The sequence below is a fragment of the Sapajus apella genome, unplaced genomic scaffold (assembly GCF_009761245.1).
Source record: "Sapajus apella isolate SASKATOON/1434 unplaced genomic scaffold, GSC_monkey_1.0 scaffold81, whole genome shotgun sequence".
NCBI classification, from domain to species: Eukaryota; Metazoa; Chordata; class Mammalia; order Primates; family Cebidae; genus Sapajus; species Sapajus apella.
In genome coordinates, this window is record NW_022437021.1 from 4,946,109 (window position 1) to 4,965,525 (window position 19,417).

General features: G+C 36.9%; 1 protein-coding gene and 1 long non-coding RNA gene across 2 annotated transcripts in view; both read left to right on the forward strand.

The window, feature by feature from the left end:
* Positions 1 to 19,032, forward strand: part of LOC116533336 (lanosterol 14-alpha demethylase) — a 23,814-nt gene extending 4,782 nt beyond the window's left edge. The window contains exons 3-10 of the mRNA XM_032253075.1: positions 2,991 to 3,167; positions 4,397 to 4,523; positions 5,588 to 5,762; positions 7,169 to 7,288; positions 7,699 to 7,894; positions 13,165 to 13,260; positions 14,232 to 14,400; positions 17,656 to 19,032. Of these exons, the coding sequence (XP_032108966.1) occupies positions 2,991 to 3,167; positions 4,397 to 4,523; positions 5,588 to 5,762; positions 7,169 to 7,288; positions 7,699 to 7,894; positions 13,165 to 13,260; positions 14,232 to 14,400; positions 17,656 to 17,834 (1,239 nt within the window). The 3' untranslated portion in view covers positions 17,835 to 19,032. The remainder of the gene's footprint in view (positions 1 to 2,990; positions 3,168 to 4,396; positions 4,524 to 5,587; positions 5,763 to 7,168; positions 7,289 to 7,698; positions 7,895 to 13,164; positions 13,261 to 14,231; positions 14,401 to 17,655) is intronic.
* On the forward strand, positions 5,935 to 7,135 carry LOC116533341. Its single transcript, XR_004261237.1, has 2 exons — positions 5,935 to 6,166; positions 6,475 to 7,135. It is a non-coding gene; the product is annotated as an uncharacterized LOC116533341 (long non-coding RNA).
* Positions 19,033 to 19,417: the final 385 nt, after the last annotated feature.

Sequence of the window (19,417 nt, forward strand, 5' to 3'; positions counted from 1 at the left end):
TTTTTTTTTTTTTTTTTTTTTTTTTTGAGACGGAGTTTCGCTCTTGTTACCCAGGCTGGAGTGCAATGGCACGATCTCGGCTCACCGCAACCTCTGCCTCCTGGGTTCAGGCAATTCTCCTGCCTCAGCCTCCTGAGTAGCTGGGATTACAGGCACACGCCACCATGCCCAGCTGAATTTTTGTATTTTTAGTAGAGACGGGGTTTCACCATGTTGACCAGGATGGTCTCGATCTGTTGACCTCGTGATCCACCCGCCTCGGCCTCCCAAAGTGCTGGGATTACAGGCTTGAGCCACCACGCCCAGCCCCTGATTTTTCTTTACCGTGCATCTGTGAGTTCTAACCTGCTGTATACATCTTCTGTGATTTCACTGTCCATTTGAATGACCCACATGACACCATAGCCTCTCTAATGAGCTTTCCTGTGCCAGTTAAACCATTTACTTCACAGTCTCACTTTGGACTTGTCACTCTTAACTGTTTCACCTCCACAATATTAATTTAGATATCGTATTCTTAGATAATACCTTCTCCTGGTTTGCTTGTACAACTCCTTAAATTGTAACTATCTTTGACCTCATTAGATCTTGCATTCCATTTACTTCTCCTGATCCATCAGCCTTTTTTCTTCACTTTCCTTTTTTCGCTTTGGGTCCATGACACGTCATTTCCATTACACTCTTGCCAATACTGCACTTTAAAGTTCCTGGACCCTGCATCTTTCCATTGTGTTCAACTGGCAAGTCACTTTTGGAGGCAAGCAGTTATTGTCTCCTTCCTTGCACCAGATTAGTTTCTTCCTGATTTTACGATTGCCTAGCCTTAATGAAATTTGAACACTGCTCCACAGTTCTATTATGTTCTTGTGATTGGCCTACTTTTCCACTCACTAAAATGACTAATTCAGACCTTCATTTTCTAAACTTCTGAATCTTTCTACCTCTCCATCAAAGCAGATGATTTTGTCTCCTGTTTAGGAGACAATGATTAAAAACATTGATTTAGGAGACAAAGATTGAAAGCCATTCAAAGGGAACTTCCTCATTTTTGCAATTGCAAATATACAAACCTACTTATATATTTATATAGTAATCCTATTCTCTTTTCTTCCTATCACAGTAATAATTATAAAACCCTTACTTTATGCCAGTACTTAGTGCTTTACAAAGATCATCTCACTGAAGCATAACAAAAACCCCTTCAGGTATATTTGTTTTATAGATAAGAAAACTGAGAAGCAGAGAGGTTATATAATTTCTTCTTGAACTCACTGCTAGACAGTGGCCAAGCCAGGATTTACACATGGTCTGATTTCTGAGCCTATACTTTTATTAATGATAATAATAATGGAAAATAAGTCAATAAGGTGCTAAGTAAGCCAAGGTTCTCTTCTCTGCCCTGTATATAGAATTTGACAGCAGCTCTGTGAAGAACTGCTACCATTATTATTACCATTTTATAGTTGAAGGAAACTAAGCACACAGAGGTTAAGTTCTTCAAAGTCCTACAGCAAATAGGTGGAGGGGCTGGGATTTGAACACAGGCAGTCTGGCTCCAGAATCTTATGTCCTGGCTCACTGTGTTCTACCACTTTGATTTAATTACAACTATATTTTGCCTCTTATTGGAGGCTGAACTCTCCATCCTTCTTTTGTCTCAGGAACTTTTTACTGTTATATCTTTTCTCAGTGTATTATTGACTTCTCTTTGAACTGCATCTTTCCTTTTTCTCTGAAAAATTCTTAAGTGTCACCCATTTAAAAACTTGGCTTATGAGGCTCTGTATGATCTAGTGTTGCCTCAGGCTCAACACTCATCTCCTCCTTTTTCTTTCTCTTACCTTTAAGGCCTTTGTGTATGCTTGGCTACCAAACTACTCATTCTTCTGGTCTCAACTCAGTTGTCTTTTCCTCGCTTAGTTCCCCCTCTTTTAGATTCTTTCATTACAGAGTTGCTTTTTTCCTGTAATACTTGTCACATTTGCAGTTTTATGTTTGTTAATGCGATTATTTGATGAATTTATATTTTTCCCAATAGACTAAGCTTAGTGAGTCAGGGACAGTAGTTTTGTTCATGATTATACCCCCCCGAGTCTAGTCTTCAGTAATAACCAGAAAACTGCAAGGGAAAGCATTTATCACCTAACCAAATTAATAAAAAATAAAAAATGAAGTCATTTAGTGTAGGTGAGATAGTGATAAAACAGATAAATAAACTTTTAGTGTCTTCACATAGCAGGTAGTATTCGGCCAGGCGTGGTGGCTCATGCCTGTAATCCCAGCACTTTAGGAGCCCAACGTGGGTGGATCATGAGGTCAAGAGATTGAGATCATCCTGGCCAACATGGTGAAACCCCATCTCTACCAAAAATACAAAAATTAGCTGGGCGTGGTGTTGCAGGCCTGTAGTCCCAGGTACTAGGGAGGCTGAGGCAAGAGAGTCGCTTGAATCCGGGAGGGAGAGTTTGCAGTGAGCCAAGATTGCACCACTGCACTCCAACCTGGCAACAGAGCGAGACTCTGTCTCAAGAAAAAAAAAAAAAAAGGTCAGATTCTTTGGCTAGTCCTGTAAATTTTTTTTAACCAAATTGGGGGGGAGAAAAGAAGTCTGTGTTCTCAGAGGTGTTAATCACAGAATTAGCTATAATAACTAAAAAAACCCCTGACATATCACTCGTATGTCCAATAATGAAAGAGTAGTCAAGTAAATTAACATTATGATGTCTATGTGGACAATAGAAAATATTGTCAATATAAAATGAAAAAAGCATAATAGCAGTTGTATTTATACTACATTTGCAACTGGATGAACATAATTATAAATTTGAACACAAACAGGAAGAAGCAGTATGGCAAGATGAAAAGAATTGCTTTAAACTTTATGTGTGTTTTTATTTTTCCAATAATGCATTCTTTGTGATTTTAAAAAGTTAGTGTGTCAGTGTTGCATATTTTTTGTAACATCACTGTTTGTATTTTTCTCTTTTTAGTATGGACCTGTATTTAGTTTTACCATGGTAGGCAAGACATTTACTTACCTTCTGGGGAGTGATGCTGCTGCACTGCTTTTTAATAGTAAGAATGAAGACCTGAATGCAGAAGATGTCTACAGTCGCCTGACAACACCTGTGTTTGGGAAGGGAGTTGCATACGATGTGCCTAATCCAGTAGGTGACACTGTTACCATGAATAAAGACAAATCTGTATTTCAGTAGTTATAGCTAATAGTAAGACATTATACATTTAAAATGTTGAGACAGCCGGGCATGGTGGCTCATGTCTGTAATCCCAGCACTTTGGGAGTCCAAGTTGGGTGGATCACTTGAGGCCAAGAATTCAAGACCAGTCTGGCCAACATGGTGAAACCCCATCTCTATTAAAAGAACAAAAATTAGCTGGGGGTGGTGGTGCACACTTGTAATCCCAGCTACTTGGGAGGGTGAGGCATGAGAATTGCTTGAATCCGGGAGGTAGAGGTTGCAGTGAGCCAAGATCACACCATTGCATTTTAGCCTAGGCAACAGAGTGAGACTCTGTCTCAAAAACAAAGAAATAAACAAAACCACACACACACTCAAACATACACACACACACACACACACACACACACACACCCCAACCAAACAAAAATAATATAATAAAATGTAGCAACAGTTTATTCTTTGCCTCAAAAGTGTGAAGAATCATGAGAAGAAAGGCCATGGATAACTGATAAGTAAGGGGTATTTTGTTTTATAGTTGCTGGCATGGGGTAAATAATATTAAATGGTTTCCTGTACAAATAATGGAATCAATAACTTAGCTTATTGAGATTTAATTTGAAAGGATTATAAGACAATCCTGTTATTTCTTCAAAAGGACTTCCTACCCATTCCTGCCTGAAATTCTAACATAAGAGCTATTTAGGCATTGCCAACTTTAAAAGTCCTCTTTTAATGCAACTACTTCAGGTGTGGGTCCATCTATGTGTATGTTTTACTCTCAAAAGCCAAATATGAAATTGTTTTAAGTTGATATAGAACACAAATCAGACAATTGGCCCCAATGCTTGGTGTAGGCTCTGGCTGTGAATGTAACGCACATTAGTCAGTACCTTAGTATAGCAGTTAACATTAAATGTTGTTTCTAGTGATGGGGATGAGGGAATGAATGGCTCTCCTGAAGGCCAATAAAAAGGGCCCTGGAAAATCCCTCTGCTCAGGTATATCTATTCATTTAGACTCTATTCATTTAGAGTCAGATATATCTATTCATTTAGACTCTTAAAATATAAATGCCCAAAGAGTTAAAACCATTAGTTGTGTTTGTGTTACATAGTTATAATAACCAAATGGATTTTATGATGAAACAAAAATGAGTTTTAATGCTGTATGCCCTTTTTGAATTTTTTTTGAAGGTTTTCTTGGAGCAGAAGAAAATGTTAAAAAGTGGCCTTAACATAGCCCACTTTAAACAGCATGTTTCTATAATTGAAAAAGAAACAAAGGAATACTTTGAGAGTTGGGGAGAAAGTGGAGAAAAAAGTAAGCAAAATGTTTGTCCTAGCATTTCTACTTCTCTGAATAGAAAAGTAGAGTATATATGTGTGTAGTGAATAGAAAACAAATTACAGTATATGTAAAACTACCTTGGATTTATGGGAGGGATATGTAATAATTCCCCTGAAGTTGTAACTGAGAATCCAGTCTTTATTCTGGACTGCAGTTAAGTATTACCTTTCAGAAGCAATTGCTGTGCCTATAGTAGGAAGTAACATCTGCCCACTGGGCAGCAAGACCCAGGGCCGTGGGTCACCACATTCTGGGTCTGGCCTTTGGCCTCTATAAAAGGTCCAGAATCTTTGTTTTGGGAATACTTACGTTGATATGATGTATTTTCTCACCATACAAGGAACTGATGTGTAAATTAGAACGCCAATGTAATAATGCATGTGGGACATATAATTACAGAACCAAGAAATCCAGAATATTTACTGTTCTTTTTATTGGCAAATAGAATTAGAAAGCCAGATGATCATTGGTATTATATTTAGTGAGTGTGGAATTAACAGAAAATTAATTGGATAATTTTTATTATTTGAATGTCATCAAATTATGCTTGCCTGGTGCATTTGTCTTGTGTTAGGATATGCTAATTGATGATTATATATTTTTTTAAATATATGGACAGTAATTCCATTTTAGTACTGATCTTCCTGCTTTTAACCTGGGAAATAATCTGATCTTTGGCTACCATTCCTTGAGAAGTACCCTATTGTCATGTGCACTATAAATAACCTTTTTGCTGCTTTTGTTACATGTGACCTGGAAATCGAACAACCACATTTATTCTTTTCATGAAGTGCTCATGAATGAAGTTTTGAGATGTGTTTCTGGCATCTGTTTTGACTGTTCAGAGGGACAGGCTACTTCCCATAGTTTGGTTTATTGCCTCTCTTTCTTCAGTGTTGTGCATAGTCACATGTCTATCTATAGACTTTTTTTGGTGATATAAATAGGATCTTATTTGTTCTTGAGTTCTGTGTTTATTTACAATTTTATTTTGCTTTTTGGAACTAGTAATGATAGTAATCTTTTTTTCTCCCTAGATGTGTTTGAAGCTCTTTCTGAGCTCATAATTTTAACAGCTAGCCATTGTTTGCATGGAAAGGAAATCAGAAGTCAACTCAGTGAAAAGGTGGCACAGCTATATGCGGATTTGGATGGAGGTTTCAGCCATGCAGCCTGGCTGTTACCAGGGTGGCTGCCTTTGCCTAGTTTCAGGTATGGATAAAGGAGATATTACCCTTGGTTATTTAACTTTGTATAATTATTGTAGTGCTGGTATGTTTTGTCTTAACAAAGATAAAAATTAAACAAGTAAAACGTACAAAATGGGTAAGACTATAAACCCCCATTCTTCTATAAAAATTCAAGACAGGTTTTCTTTATATAGTGAGTTGAGCTTGTTTTGTTAGACCCTTCACATTCTGGCCTAGTCTTTCTTTGTTTTACTTATACTAACTAATTTAACCAGATTACTCCATTCACTTTCTTAAACAGGCCTATGTTTTCCTGGCTCTGCTGTATTCATACTGTTAAGCTTTAACATCTTCCCTTTTGTACATATGGTCTTGGTCAATCCTCAATAACAGACTAACAATCTTGTAAATGAAACAGGGTAGGAGGTTTTTTTTTTTTTTGAGACAGAGTTTCGCTCTTGTTACCCAGGCTGGAGTGCAATGGCGCGATCTCGGCTCACCGCAACCTCCGCCTCCTGGGTTCAGGCAATTCTCCTGCCTCAGCCTCCTGAGTAGCTGGGATTACAGGCACGCACCACCATGCCCAGCTAATTTTTTGTATTTTTAGTAGAGACGGAGTTTCACCATGTTGACCAGGATGGTCTCGATCTGTTGACCTCGTGATCCACCCGCCTCGGCCTCCCAAAGTGCTGGGATTACAGGCTTGAGCCACCATGCCCGGCCCAGGGTAGGAGTTTTTATTAGAAGGCTTGATTTAAGAGGGGGCTTGGGAGTCAGATGGCTTAGTTTTAAATTCCAGCTCCAATGTTTGTTTTCTATGTGATCTTATGCTATAAATTGATGTTAATAGTATGTACCTCACAGGAAGATACAAGTGGGTAATTCATGTAAAACACTTAACATGGTTCCTGCTACATAGTGAACATAGTATTTAAAGGTAAAGTTTAGGAGTTGACCTAAACTTGTTTTCTGAATCTGCTCATATTTTTGCCACTTACAAAAAACTGTTGTATTAGAAAGTGAAAAGTATCAACCTCTTTAAGACTTGATTTGGTATTAAAATTGGAATTTCATGTTAATTTAAAAGATTATTCTACTTTCTGTTGAACTGGAAAATTTCTAAAGGAATTTCTTGCTTGTTTTAGGCCTATAGTTTGAATACAGGTAATGTGTTAAGAATCTGGGACATATATGTTAACTAAAGCATAGTTCTTGCCCTTAGGGACTATGAATATTTTTAACAATGTAAGAGTTTAATGACTTCCAATATTTTCCTGTTTCTGATATTTTTCTCAATTATTTTAGTCATTAGAGTTAGTTAAGTTAGTTAAATAAGGTGCTTTATCCTAGGTCCTGGTTTTCAAAATGAATTTGATCCTAGAAAGTGTTTCTTTATTTAAAAAAATCATCTTTATCTTTTAATTACAGACGCAGGGACAGAGCTCATCGGGAAATAAAGAATATTTTCTATAAGGTAATCCAGAAACGCAGGCAGTCTGAAGGAAAAATTGATGACATTCTCCAAACTTTACTAGATTCGACCTACAAGTAAGAGCTATTCAGATAACATATTAAGCTGAAGCAGGAAATGATAAATTAAAACACAAATAATATTTCCAGTTAAAAAACAGTGATGCTGGCAAAATAAGTGCTATAATCTTTGGACTTTTTAAACTGTTGAAACATAAACTATTGACATCCTTTGTCTTGCTGTAATCCCAGTGACTGGGTATGGTGAACGTTTGCTAATGAACTGTAATGGAGTCTTGTAATCAAAATTGTTTTCTACTGGTTTGTCTCTTCCCTAAGAGAAAAAAAAAAAATTCTGACTTGTGATAGACAAGTATAAGAGATTATTATACTTGAAAAATATATTCATTATGACACTTTATTTAAAGGTTGAGGCGTAAAATGTATCTGCCAAAATGTTAAATTTGTGTGTTTGGTTCATTCCTTAGGGATGGGCGTCCTTTAACCGATGATGAAGTAGCAGGGATGCTTATTGGACTGCTCTTGGCAGGGCAGCATACATCCTCAACTACTAGTGCTTGGATGGGCTTCTTTTTGGCCAGAGACAAAACACTTCAAGAAAAATGTTATTTAGAACAGAAAACAGTCTGTGGAGAGGATCTGCCTCCTTTAACTTATGACCAGGTTTGTCGGAGTTTTTCAGTTTCATTGCTGCCTTCTGACTTTGAGTATCTGTGGCTAATTTTTAAAAGGGACAATTTGAGATTTTCTGTATACTGTAGCTTCAACTGATCAGCTTCTTTATTTTTAGCAAATTCTCCATAACCTTACCCAAAATATGTTAATGTTATTGCTTCTAATTAAGTTTTATCAGATATGTTTTGGGTTGATGCCTTAGAGATCCTTGGAGATGTTTCTTTAGTACTTATTTCCTCTGGTTCGAAGTCTGGCTTCTGTAGATAGAGGATATTATGTGCATGTTATTTGTCTTACGAAGTGTAGAAACCTCTCAATTACTTAGAATTCTACATGTCTAGAGTGGCCCGTGCATAAGCAGAGACTTCTAAAAGTAGTAGTAGTAATAATGAGGACTAGACATTTACAAACACTACACGCAGCTTTCTGGGTGGAAAGGAAGAGAGGAGAACCCACTGCCCAACCTGACATTCAATTTTGGAAGCAAACCTAGGTTGTATCCTCTTCCTGTTATCTTTTGTGTTTTTTGGTCCTATATTAATATGGTGTATTACACTGATTTTTTAGATGTAAATTATATTCCTGGGATAAATCTTACTTTGTCATGGTGCATAGTTCTCTTTATATGTTATTGCATTCAGTTTGCTGGTGTTTTGTTGAGGATTTTTGCATCTATATTCGTTAAGAGATCTTGATCTCTTTCATTGTCATGTCTTTGACTGGTTTTGATATCAGGATCATACTGGTCTCATAGAATGAATTTTGAAGTGTTCTTTTTTTCTTCTTTTTTTTTGAAGAGTTTGTGGATGACTGGTGTTAATCCTTTTTTATATATTTGCTAATATTCAACAGTGAAATCATCTACGTCTGTGCTTTTCTTTGTGGGAAGACTTTGCTTACCAATTCAATTTATTTGTTACAAGTTTCTCATTCTATTTCTTTTTATGTCAGTTTCAGTAGTTTATATCTCTCTCTTTGTTGTTTTTTCCAAAAACTCCAGAGAATATACCAAGTAAAAGTAGTTTATATCTCTCTAGGAATTTGTCCATTTCATCTAGATTACCTAATTTGTTGGCAAATTAGGCAATTGTTCTTAGTATTCTCACAATCCTTTTTTATTTCTGTAAGCTCAGTAGTGATGTCTCAACGCTCATTCTTGTTTTTGGTAACTTTAAAAATAACAGCTTAATTGATATATTTACAAACCATAAATCCATCCATTTAAAATGTACATTTTGTGGTTTTTAGCATATTCAGAGTTGGGAAACCATCATCATAATTTAATTTTAGAACTTTTACATCACTCCTAAAAGAGAGCCAGTACCCATTAGCAATCATGCTTCATTCTTCCTGACCCCTGCCCCTGGAAACCATTAATCTCCTTTTTGCCTATATGAGTTTGTCTATTCTGGATATTTTATATAAATGGGATCATATAATATGCAGTCTTTTGTGACTAGCTTGTTTCACTTGGCATGTTATCAGGGTTCATCTGTGTTGTAGCATGTATCAGTACTTCAGTCATTGTTATTACTAATAATCCATTATATGGATATACCACATTTTGTTTATCTGTTCATCAGTTGATGGACATTTGGATTGTTTCCACCTTTTCAACTATTATGAATAATGCTGCTCTAAACATTTGTATACTGATTTTATGTGGACATGTGTTTTCAATTTTGGGGGGTCATACCTAGGAGGAGAATTGCTGGGTCATATGGTAACTTTGAAGAACTGCCAGACTGTTTTTAAAAGTGGCTGCACCACTTTCAAATCTCACTAAATAGTATATGTTGGTCCTGACTTCGATTTTTTTTTTTTGAGACGGAGTCTCGCTGCCCAGGCTCGAGTGCAATGGCATGATCTCGACTCACTGCAACTTCTACTTCCCGGGTTCAAGCAATTCTTTTGTCTCACCCTTCCAAGTAGCTGGGACTACAGGCGCATGTCACCACACCTGGCTAATTTTTGTATTTTTAGTAGAGATGAGGTTTCACCACGTTGGCCAGGCTTGTCTCGAACTCCTGACCTCGAGTGATCTGCCTGCCTTGGGCTTCCCAAGTGCTGGGATTACAGGTGTGAGCCACTGTGCCCAGTCAGTATCTTGTTTTGATTTTGTATTTTCCTGCTGACTAATGATATAGAGTGTCTTATGATGTGCTCTTTGGCTTTGGTATATCTTTAGAGAAATGTCTGCTCACATCCTGTTGCCTTTTTGACAGAGTCTCGCCCTGTCACCCAGGTTGCAGTGCAGTGGTGTAATCTTGGCTCACTGCAACCTCCATCCTCTGGGTTCAAGTCATTCTGCTGGCTTAGCCTGAGTAGCTGGGATTACAGGCGCATGCCACCACGCCCAGCTAATTTTTGTGTTTTTAGTAGAGACGGGGTTTCACCATATTGGTCAGGCTGGTCTTGAACTCCTCACCTTGTGATCTGCCCCCCCTCAGCCTCCTAAAGTGCTGGGATTACAGGCTTGAGCCACTGCACCGAGCCTTGTTCCCATTTTTAAAATGAGTTGTCTTTTTATTATTGAGTTGTAAGCGTTCATGTATTTTTTTTTTAATGTGCTTTTGGTCTCAGAGCAACCAATGCCCTATCAAAGTATATGAAGAGTTATTTCTGTGTTTTTAGTGTTTTAGTTTCATATCTTACATTTAGGTCTTTGATCCATTTTGAATTAATTTATGTATATGGTGTGAGGTCATCATTATTTTGCATGTGGTTATTCAGTTGTCCCACACTGTTTGTTGAAAAGACAATTTTTTCTGCATTGAATTGTCTTTGTAAAAAAATCTATTGGCCGGGCGCGGTGGCTCAAGCCTGTAATCCCAGCACTTTGGGAGGCCAAGGCGGGTGGATCACAAGGTCAAGAGATCGAGACCATCCCGGTCAACATGGTGAAACCCCGTCTCTACTAAAAATACAAAAATTAGCTGGGCATGGCGGCGCACGCCTGTAGTCCCAGCTATTCGGGAGGCTGGGGCAGGAGAATTGCTTGAACCCAGGAGACGGAGGTTGTGGTGAGCCGAGATCGCGCCATTGCACTCCAGCCTGGGTAACAAGAGCGAAACTCTGTCTCAAAAAAAAAAAAAAAAAATCTATTATAGCCAGGCGCAGTGGCACATACTGGTTTTCTCAGCTACTTGGGAGGCTGAGATGGGAAGGTAGCTTTAGCCCAGGTCTTGGAGTCCAGCTTGGGGAACATAGCAAGACCCTGTCTCTCAAAAAGTAAATAAATTTAAAAAATCCACTTGACCATAAATTTGAGGCTTTATTTCTGGACTCAATTCTATTCCATTGATATATTTAGTCTGATGCCATTATAGTAGTTTTGTAATAAGTTTTGAATTCGGGAGTGTGAGTCCTCTGACTTTGTCCTTTTCAAGGGTGTTTAGCTAGTCCTATTCCCTTTAATTTCCATATAAATTTTGGGGTCAGTTTGTTAATTTCTGCAAAGAAGCTCTCTGAGATGTTTTTTTTTTTTTTTTTTTTGAGACAGAGTTTCGCTCTTGTTACCCAGGCTGGAGTGCAATGGCGCGATCTCGGCTCACCGCAACCTCCGCCTCCTGGGTTCAGGCAATTCTCCTGCCTCAGCCTCCTGAGTAGCTGGGATTACAGGCACGCACCACCATGCCCAGCTAATTTTTTGTATTTTTAGTAGAGACGGGGTTTCACCATGTTGACGAGGATGGTCTCGATCTGTTGACCTCGTGATCCACCCGCCTTGGCCTCCCAAAGTGCTGGGATTACAGGCTTGAGCCACCGCGCCCGGCCTCGTTAAATGTATTTTTAAGTGTCTTATTATTTTATTTATATGATGTTATTCTTTCTTCTGCCAGTTCAAACCTGCTGTTGATCCCCTCAGGTGAATTTTTCATTTCAGTTTTTATACTTCTCAATTCCCAAATTTCTATTTGGTTCTCTTAAAAAAAAAAAAATCTATTGATAGTCTCTATTTGGTGAGGCCTTGTTTTATATTTTGACCCTTTAAGCATATTTTACCATATTTCTTTGACCCTATTTATGCTAGCTGATTTAAATTCTTTATCTAGTAACACCAGTGTCTGGGCTTCTTCATGGATAGTTTCTATTAAACTGCTTTCTTTTTCTGTGTACGAGCCATACTTTCCTATTTTGGTGTGATTTTTGTAATTTTTTGTTGAAAACTGTACATTTGAAATAATGTGGCAACTGTGGAAATCAGATGCCCTCCTCCCTGGGTTTATTGTTGCTGGCTTTTTGTTGTTGTTGTTATTGTTGCTGCTGCTGCTGTTTGTTTACTGTGTTTTCTAGGTGAATTATGTAATTCTTCGTCCAGTGAGGTCACTGAAATCTCTGCTTGCTTATTTTAGTGGGCATCTAATATTAGGACAGAGATTTATTGAAGTGCTTTGAACAGCCAGTCTCCTAGCTTTTGCTGAAAGGCTGCGTGTGTGTGTGTTATTAACACTCCAAAAGGCAGTTACAAGTCTGCTTTCACTACCTGTGCGTGCAGGTCAGCCAGAGGTGAAAGATTAGAGCCTTCTCAGATCTTACCTGGGCATATGCATGGTCTTACACATATGTGTGGCCTTTAAGATTTCCTTATGTTGGAACTTTTCAAAGTCTCCTGTGGACATCTCATTCCCCAATTTTCCCTTTAAACTTCTTATTCTGTCTCTTGTTAGCATCAATTGATGTCACCACCTCAGGTGCCTTCAGTGTTAAACAATTTTTGCTAATTATTTTTGGAAAATTTGCTCTGGCTCCTCTAATAGTTGTTAGGCTTCTGGCTTTCACAGCTACTGTAGTTAGTTGTCATGCTGTTGGTTTCTGGGGTTAACATGGATTTAGGGAGAGGAGGATGAGAGAAATACAACTTAGACTACCACAAAGCTTAGTCTTCTTGCCAAGATTCAGATTTCTTTTTCTTGAATTAACTCTCCTTAGATTGTTACAAGCCTTTGGTTAATCTTCCAGAATTTTGAAAAAGTTGACATTGAGATTTTTGCTAATGCTTTCATTTTTTGGAGGACTAAATTTTTGTAGGTTCTTACTTCATTCTTCAGGATGATCGCCTCTCTTTCTGCTATCTTGCCCTCCTTTTTCACCATGGACAGTGGTAGAGCATGATAATCCCAGCCACCCTGAACCAGTTACCTCTGTACTTTTAGCTGGAATGCAAGCTGTCTTGTACTAAGAAAGAAGTTAAATTAATTTTTTGTACTGTTGAAGTATACTATTTGTAACGATCAGGAAATACTTTCTCATTTTAGCTCAAGGATCTAAATTTACTTGATCGCTGTATAAAAGAAACATTAAGACTTAGACCTCCTATAATGACCATGATGAGAATGGCTAAAACTCCTCAGGTGAGTATCTTGGCTACATCTTCCCCCTTATACTCCCAGTTTTTATTTATCAAAAAGAGGAAATAGCTGGGTGTGGTTTACACCTGTAATCTCAACACTTTTGGAGGCTGAGGTGGGAGGATCACTTGAGCCCAGAATTTGAGACCAGCCTGGGCAACATAGTGAGACTGACCTCATCTCTACAAACATTTTTAAAAAAAATTAGCTGGCCATAGTGGCACGTGCCCCTGTGGTCCCAGCTACACAAGAGGCTGACGTGGGTAGATTGCTTGAGCCTGGGAGGTTGAAACTGCAGTGATCCATGATCATGCCACTGCACTGCTGCCTGGGCAACAAAGTAAGACCCTGTCTCCAAAAAAAAAAGGAAGTAAAGTAGCGTAAAAGAATTTTTTAAAATTAAAAAATATATAACTTCTATAGAATCATCAGTTTTACACATTCTAAATAGATACTTTCACATAATTGTAAATCGTATACATGCTAATCTTTAATGCTAATCATGCTCTGCATTTTCCTTTAACAATTGGGGTTTTAAGAATGAGAGTATATATTTTTCTTGGTTTTAAAAATAACATTTTGTTGCAAAAAATTGTTCTTGTGAAGTTTACAAATTGGATAGTGAAAGCCTCCCTGAAATTCCAACCCTACCTCCAAAGCATTATGGGTTTAATTTGTGTGCTGTGTACTTCCAACCCAACGCTGGCTCACTGGAAATCATCTTGAGTTAAAATAATTTTTAGTTTGCCTATTATCTAGCTAGTTTTTAAATATATCTACAGATGGTCCTTGACTTATGATGATTCAACTTACAATTTTTTGACTTTATGATGGATTTATCAGGATGTAAACCTATCATAAGTCAAGGGGCATCCGAGTATCCCATGCATATTAATGGTTTATTACATAATGATCTGATTATTTGGCAGCACATTTTAAAATTCTCTCTTGAAATATGTGGCTTTTGTTTATAGACTGTGGCAGGGTATACCATTCCTCCAGGACATCAGGTGTGTGTTTCTCCCACTGTCAATCAAAGACTTAAGGACTCATGGGTAGAACGTCTGGACTTTAATCCTGATCGCTACTTACAGGATAACCCAGCATCGGGAGAAAAGTTTGCCTATGTGCCATTTGGAGCTGGTAAGATGATTATATTTTAGATTGGAAGTTATTTGTTCTGTTAACATATTTGTCTCTTTCAAGATATTCCATATGAATTGTATTTACAGATTATCTCTCCATTTTCCATAAGGACATTTTTACAAACTTTTATAAGAGTAGAATATTTGTAAGTTGGAGAAAAATATTTCCTTTGTACTAAATGGAATTGTTCCATGAATCCCTATATAATGCTTCACTATCTCCTAACCTGTCTAGTTTTATTAGGTCTAATTTTTATAGTCCACCCTTGTATTCCCTTATAACAGTATTTAAAGCCCTTTGTGAATTCTCTTAAAGAACGATTGGGGTCAGCACACCATTCAGGGAATTGTTTTTGGTTAAATATCATAAAGGATAACATTTCACAAAAGAGTAAAGGTGGTCTTGTAAAATTAAAGCTTTTCTGGATTGTTAGTTAACATTTTGGCTCTCTGTGAGTATCCTTATGATAAAGTGTCTTTAAATTTGGGCAGGTTGTTTGTAGGCTTGCAAATTTCATTTCCAAGATCCTAAAATAATTTAGGTATACCCTTGTTTCTCCAGTAATTTTTCTATCCATTGGTTTTCTGTACTGATTAAACTATATTCTATGACTTTAGTCTTTCCAAAGGGATCATTTAGATGACAGATGACTTGTCATTGGTCACACTTTTTCTGCATATAAAGTATAAAATCCTCTAGGAACTTAAGATCTTAACTTTATTTAATAAATTTAATACTGTGGTATATAACATAGTATATAAAAGAATCATAGTTTTTATTTATTTATTTTTTTGAGATAGAGTCTTGCTGTGTTACCCAGGCTGGAGTGCAGTGGCACAATATCTCGGCTCACTGCAACCTCCATCTCTGGGTTCAAGTGATTCAGCCTCAGCCTCCTGAGTAGCTGGGATTACAGGTGTGTACCACCATGCTCAGCTAATTTTTGTATTTTTATTAGAGACTGGGTTTCACCATGTTGGCCAGGCTGGTCTCGAACTCTTGGCCTCAAGCGATCTGTCCTTTTCGGCCTCCCAAAGTACTGGGATTAGTACTCACACCCAAAGGTGTGAGCCATGCTGCCTGGCCAAAGAATCATAGATTGTTAATAGATGGGAAGAGTATTCGTTCTGTAGTCCAAATTCTGCCCCAAAGAGGAATCATTTCTAAACTAGTAATTTTCTGGTTTCCACTTGAGCTTTACTAGAAATGGGTTGCAGGTTGTTCAGTTACCTTATATGATAGTTCATTCCATTTTTGGATAGCTGTCATTTTTAGAACCTTATATGAGGGCCGAAAGCTGTTTCCTTTTAACATCCCATTTATAGTTGGTCCTAATAGTCTCTGAACTTATATTGTATAAGATATTTGAGTACAGATATAATGTCTCTTCAATCTTTTTTTCAATCTATTTATTAGTTTCCTGGGGATTCTGTAACTAATTACCACAATATGAGTGGCTTAAAACAATAGTAATTTATTCTCTCTCAGTTTTGGAGGCTGGAAGTATGAAATCAAGGTGTTGGCAGGATTGTGCTCCTTCTTAAGGTTCTACAAGGGGAATTCTTCCTTGCATCTTCCTAGCTTCTGGTGGCTCTTGTAATCCTTGGCTTGTAACTACATCACTCCAATCACTACCTCTGTCTTCAATAGGCTTTCTTCTTGTTCACGTCTCTGTATCTTCATGTGGCTTTCTTATAAGGACACCAGTCATTGGATCTAAGGCCTACCCTAACTCAGGGTGATCTCATCTTAAATAATTACACATATAAAGATCTTATTTCCCAATAAGATCACATTCTGAGGTTCTGGATGAACTTGAATTTGTAGGGGGAGGGATATATGATCATCACGTTAATCTTGTTAAATATCACATTAAATGTCTCTAACTTCTTTACTCATTCTTTTACTTAGTAATTGTGCTGCTTATTTATATTGGTGCATATAGTTCATTCATTTTCATAATATTGCATTTTGTGAATCATCAGAATTTATCTATTTTTCTGTTGATTCAGTTACGATACTTCTTGCTTATTGTGTTTAAATCCTTTGACTATTCTTCTTGTAAGCCAAGCTTCTCTTTAGTTATATTTGAAATATGGACTGATTTATAAATGCTCATCTTAAATGTCATTCCTAGAAATAAGTACAGTTATGAGTCAAGCAAGCACTGTGCTAAGTACTCAGTATCAGTTTAATTTTTTTCTTTTGATGAAAAATCTTGCAACAAAATGCCCAAATCTTAAGTCAACATTCACTGAGTTTTGACAAATGAATAACCTTTAGTTAAGTCTGATTTATCAGTCTTTTAAATGATTTGCTTTCTGGCCCTACCTTAAAATCTTTGCTTAGCCCCCAAGTCATGAATATATTCTCCTGTTCTTCTCTACTAAAATTTGATGGTGTTAGCATCATGGTTTGTGACTCTTCTTGAATTAGTATTTGATTATGGTGTGACATAAGAGTTGAATTTCATTTTCCCCCCATGTAATATCTAGTTATTCCTGGACCTTATGTTGAAAAGACTTTCCTCATTGGCTTGCTTTGGTGTCTTTATTGATAATCAAATAACCATAAAAATATTCTGTTTTGGGCTCTCTGCTCTGTTCCATTGATCTATTTGTTGATCCTTACCTAGTACCACTCTGTGTTTTACCTTTAGTCTTGAAGTCAGACTTGAAGTCTGTTTAAAGTTCTCCAACTGAGTTATTTTTCCAAGATTGCTTTGGATATCCTAGGTCCTTTGCATTTTCGTATGTATTTTAAATCAGTTTGTCAGTTTCTACATGTATGTGACTTTCTAGTATATGTATTATTTTGGGTTCATTAAATTTAATTTTCTTCCATAATCATTTATAATGGCATTTGAAGTTTTGACTGGAAGGTTCTCATATTGACATTTAACTAGGGCCCTCTTGGGACAGAAACAGAATATTCTACTATATTCCCAAACTAGATTACCATCTTATGATTCAAACTTTCCATATAGTTAACCCAGATACATATTTTCAGGAAAATGTAATTGAAAAAGTTATGTGATTAGCCAAGAACTGTTTTCCTAAAATGTGATAGTTGAAAATCTCCTGGAATTTTTAATAATTCACCTTGTTTTATGTGAAAAGAATATCATCTTTTTATTATACTATCATCTGTACATTTGCTGTTCATCTAAAATGTAGATAAGCAAATATTACCACCTCAGGCTAAAAAGGATAAGAAAGAATTTAAACTGATTCTTCTAACTTTTTTTTTTAGGGCGTCATCGTTGTATTGGGGAAAATTTTGCCTATGTTCAAATTAAGACAATTTGGTCCACTATGCTTCGTTTATATGAATTTGATCTCATTGATGGATACTTTCCCACTGTGAATTATACAACTATGATTCACACCCCCGAAAACCCAGTTATCCGTTACAAACGAAGATCAAAATGAAAAAGTCTACAAGGAACTAATACATGTGATCATCACTGTAAGCCACAAAACCATTCGAAGAGAATGAAGTGTACAAAATAGTTCTTGTGGTGTACTGTTTTTTTGAGTAATTCTAAAAGCCAATTTATCATTTAGCATTTTGTTAACTGAATGGTTCTATCAAATGTAGTAGCATTTGAAACATTTTCTAATAGTTATGAAACTTATACACGTGTGCTTTCAGGAAGTTTATTAGCAAAACAATTGTTCAGGGGGGATCTAGGGAATTGGCAGATTCTAAATAATATAATAATTTCCAGATAGTAATTTTAAGAGTACACATAGCTCTTGGCAAATAAGTTTAGGGTATTCAAATCTTGGACTAATCCTGCAAGGCATAAAGAATAAAAATTCCAGTGAGATACTTGGAAATCACAGGTTATTATTTATCTGGGCAATTATTGTGTATGTGAGGATGGAGGTATAGGGAATAAACGAACATCTAAAGTCTTGAATAAGAGAATACTAATTGTTTTGTTATGATGATAGAAATGGAGATGTTATAGAAAAAAATATATATCTTTTGGGATTTTAACTAAAATCACTGCATATAGGAAATTAAGAGATGTAGGACCATATTTGATAAGATTTCCTAAAATTAATGAAATTATTAATGCTAAAGACTGCTCATGTATTTTGATCTAATCACTAAATATTACATATTTACCAATCTGATAAAATATGTATCTAGTTCTACAAGGTCACATTTATGTGGAAGTCCAAACCCAAATCCTTAGGGGATAATTTTATTTCTCTTTGGCTCAGGTTGTTTCTGCTTCCTCTCTAGAATCCAGTTAGGGATGTTTGTTACTACTTATGTTGATTAAAACAGCTAATAAACTTTTTTCTTTTTGAATATAAAATGTGAGATTAGTGAATTCTGGCTTTAAGATAATCTGAAACAGGTCCTTTGGAGTAATTGGTCACTTTCAGTTAAGCACATTCTGTTGAGGAATCAACTTATCTCAAATTGTAACTGGGAGCCTAATTATATGAGATGGCTGAAAAAAGACCACATAGTCTGTTTTCACTAGATGATGCCAAAATATTTTCCCTTATATATATTACAATTCTTTTTAAAAGGCTGGAAGACTTATGTTAAACTCTAATTGTGAAGGCAGAATCTCTACTGATAATTTTTCACATTAAAATTCTCTTTAGGCCGGGCGCGGTGGCTCAAGCCTGTAATCCCAGCACTTTGGGAGGCCGAGGCGGGTGGATCACGAGGTCAACAGATTGAGACCATTCTGGTCAACATGGTGAAACCCCGTCTCTACTAAAAATACAAAAAATTAGCTGGGCATGGTGGTGCGTGCCTGTAATCCCAGCTACTCAGGAGGCTGAGGCAGGAGAATTGCCTGAACCCAGGAGGCGGAGGTTGCGGTGAGCCGAGATCGCGCCATTGCACTCCAGCCTGGGTAACAAGAGCGAAACTCCGTCTCAAAAACAAAACAAAACAAAACAAAACAAAACAAAACAAAAAAAAAAAACACTACGTAGATGTAAAGTTGACACAAAGGCACATGGAAAACTTGAAACAGTAT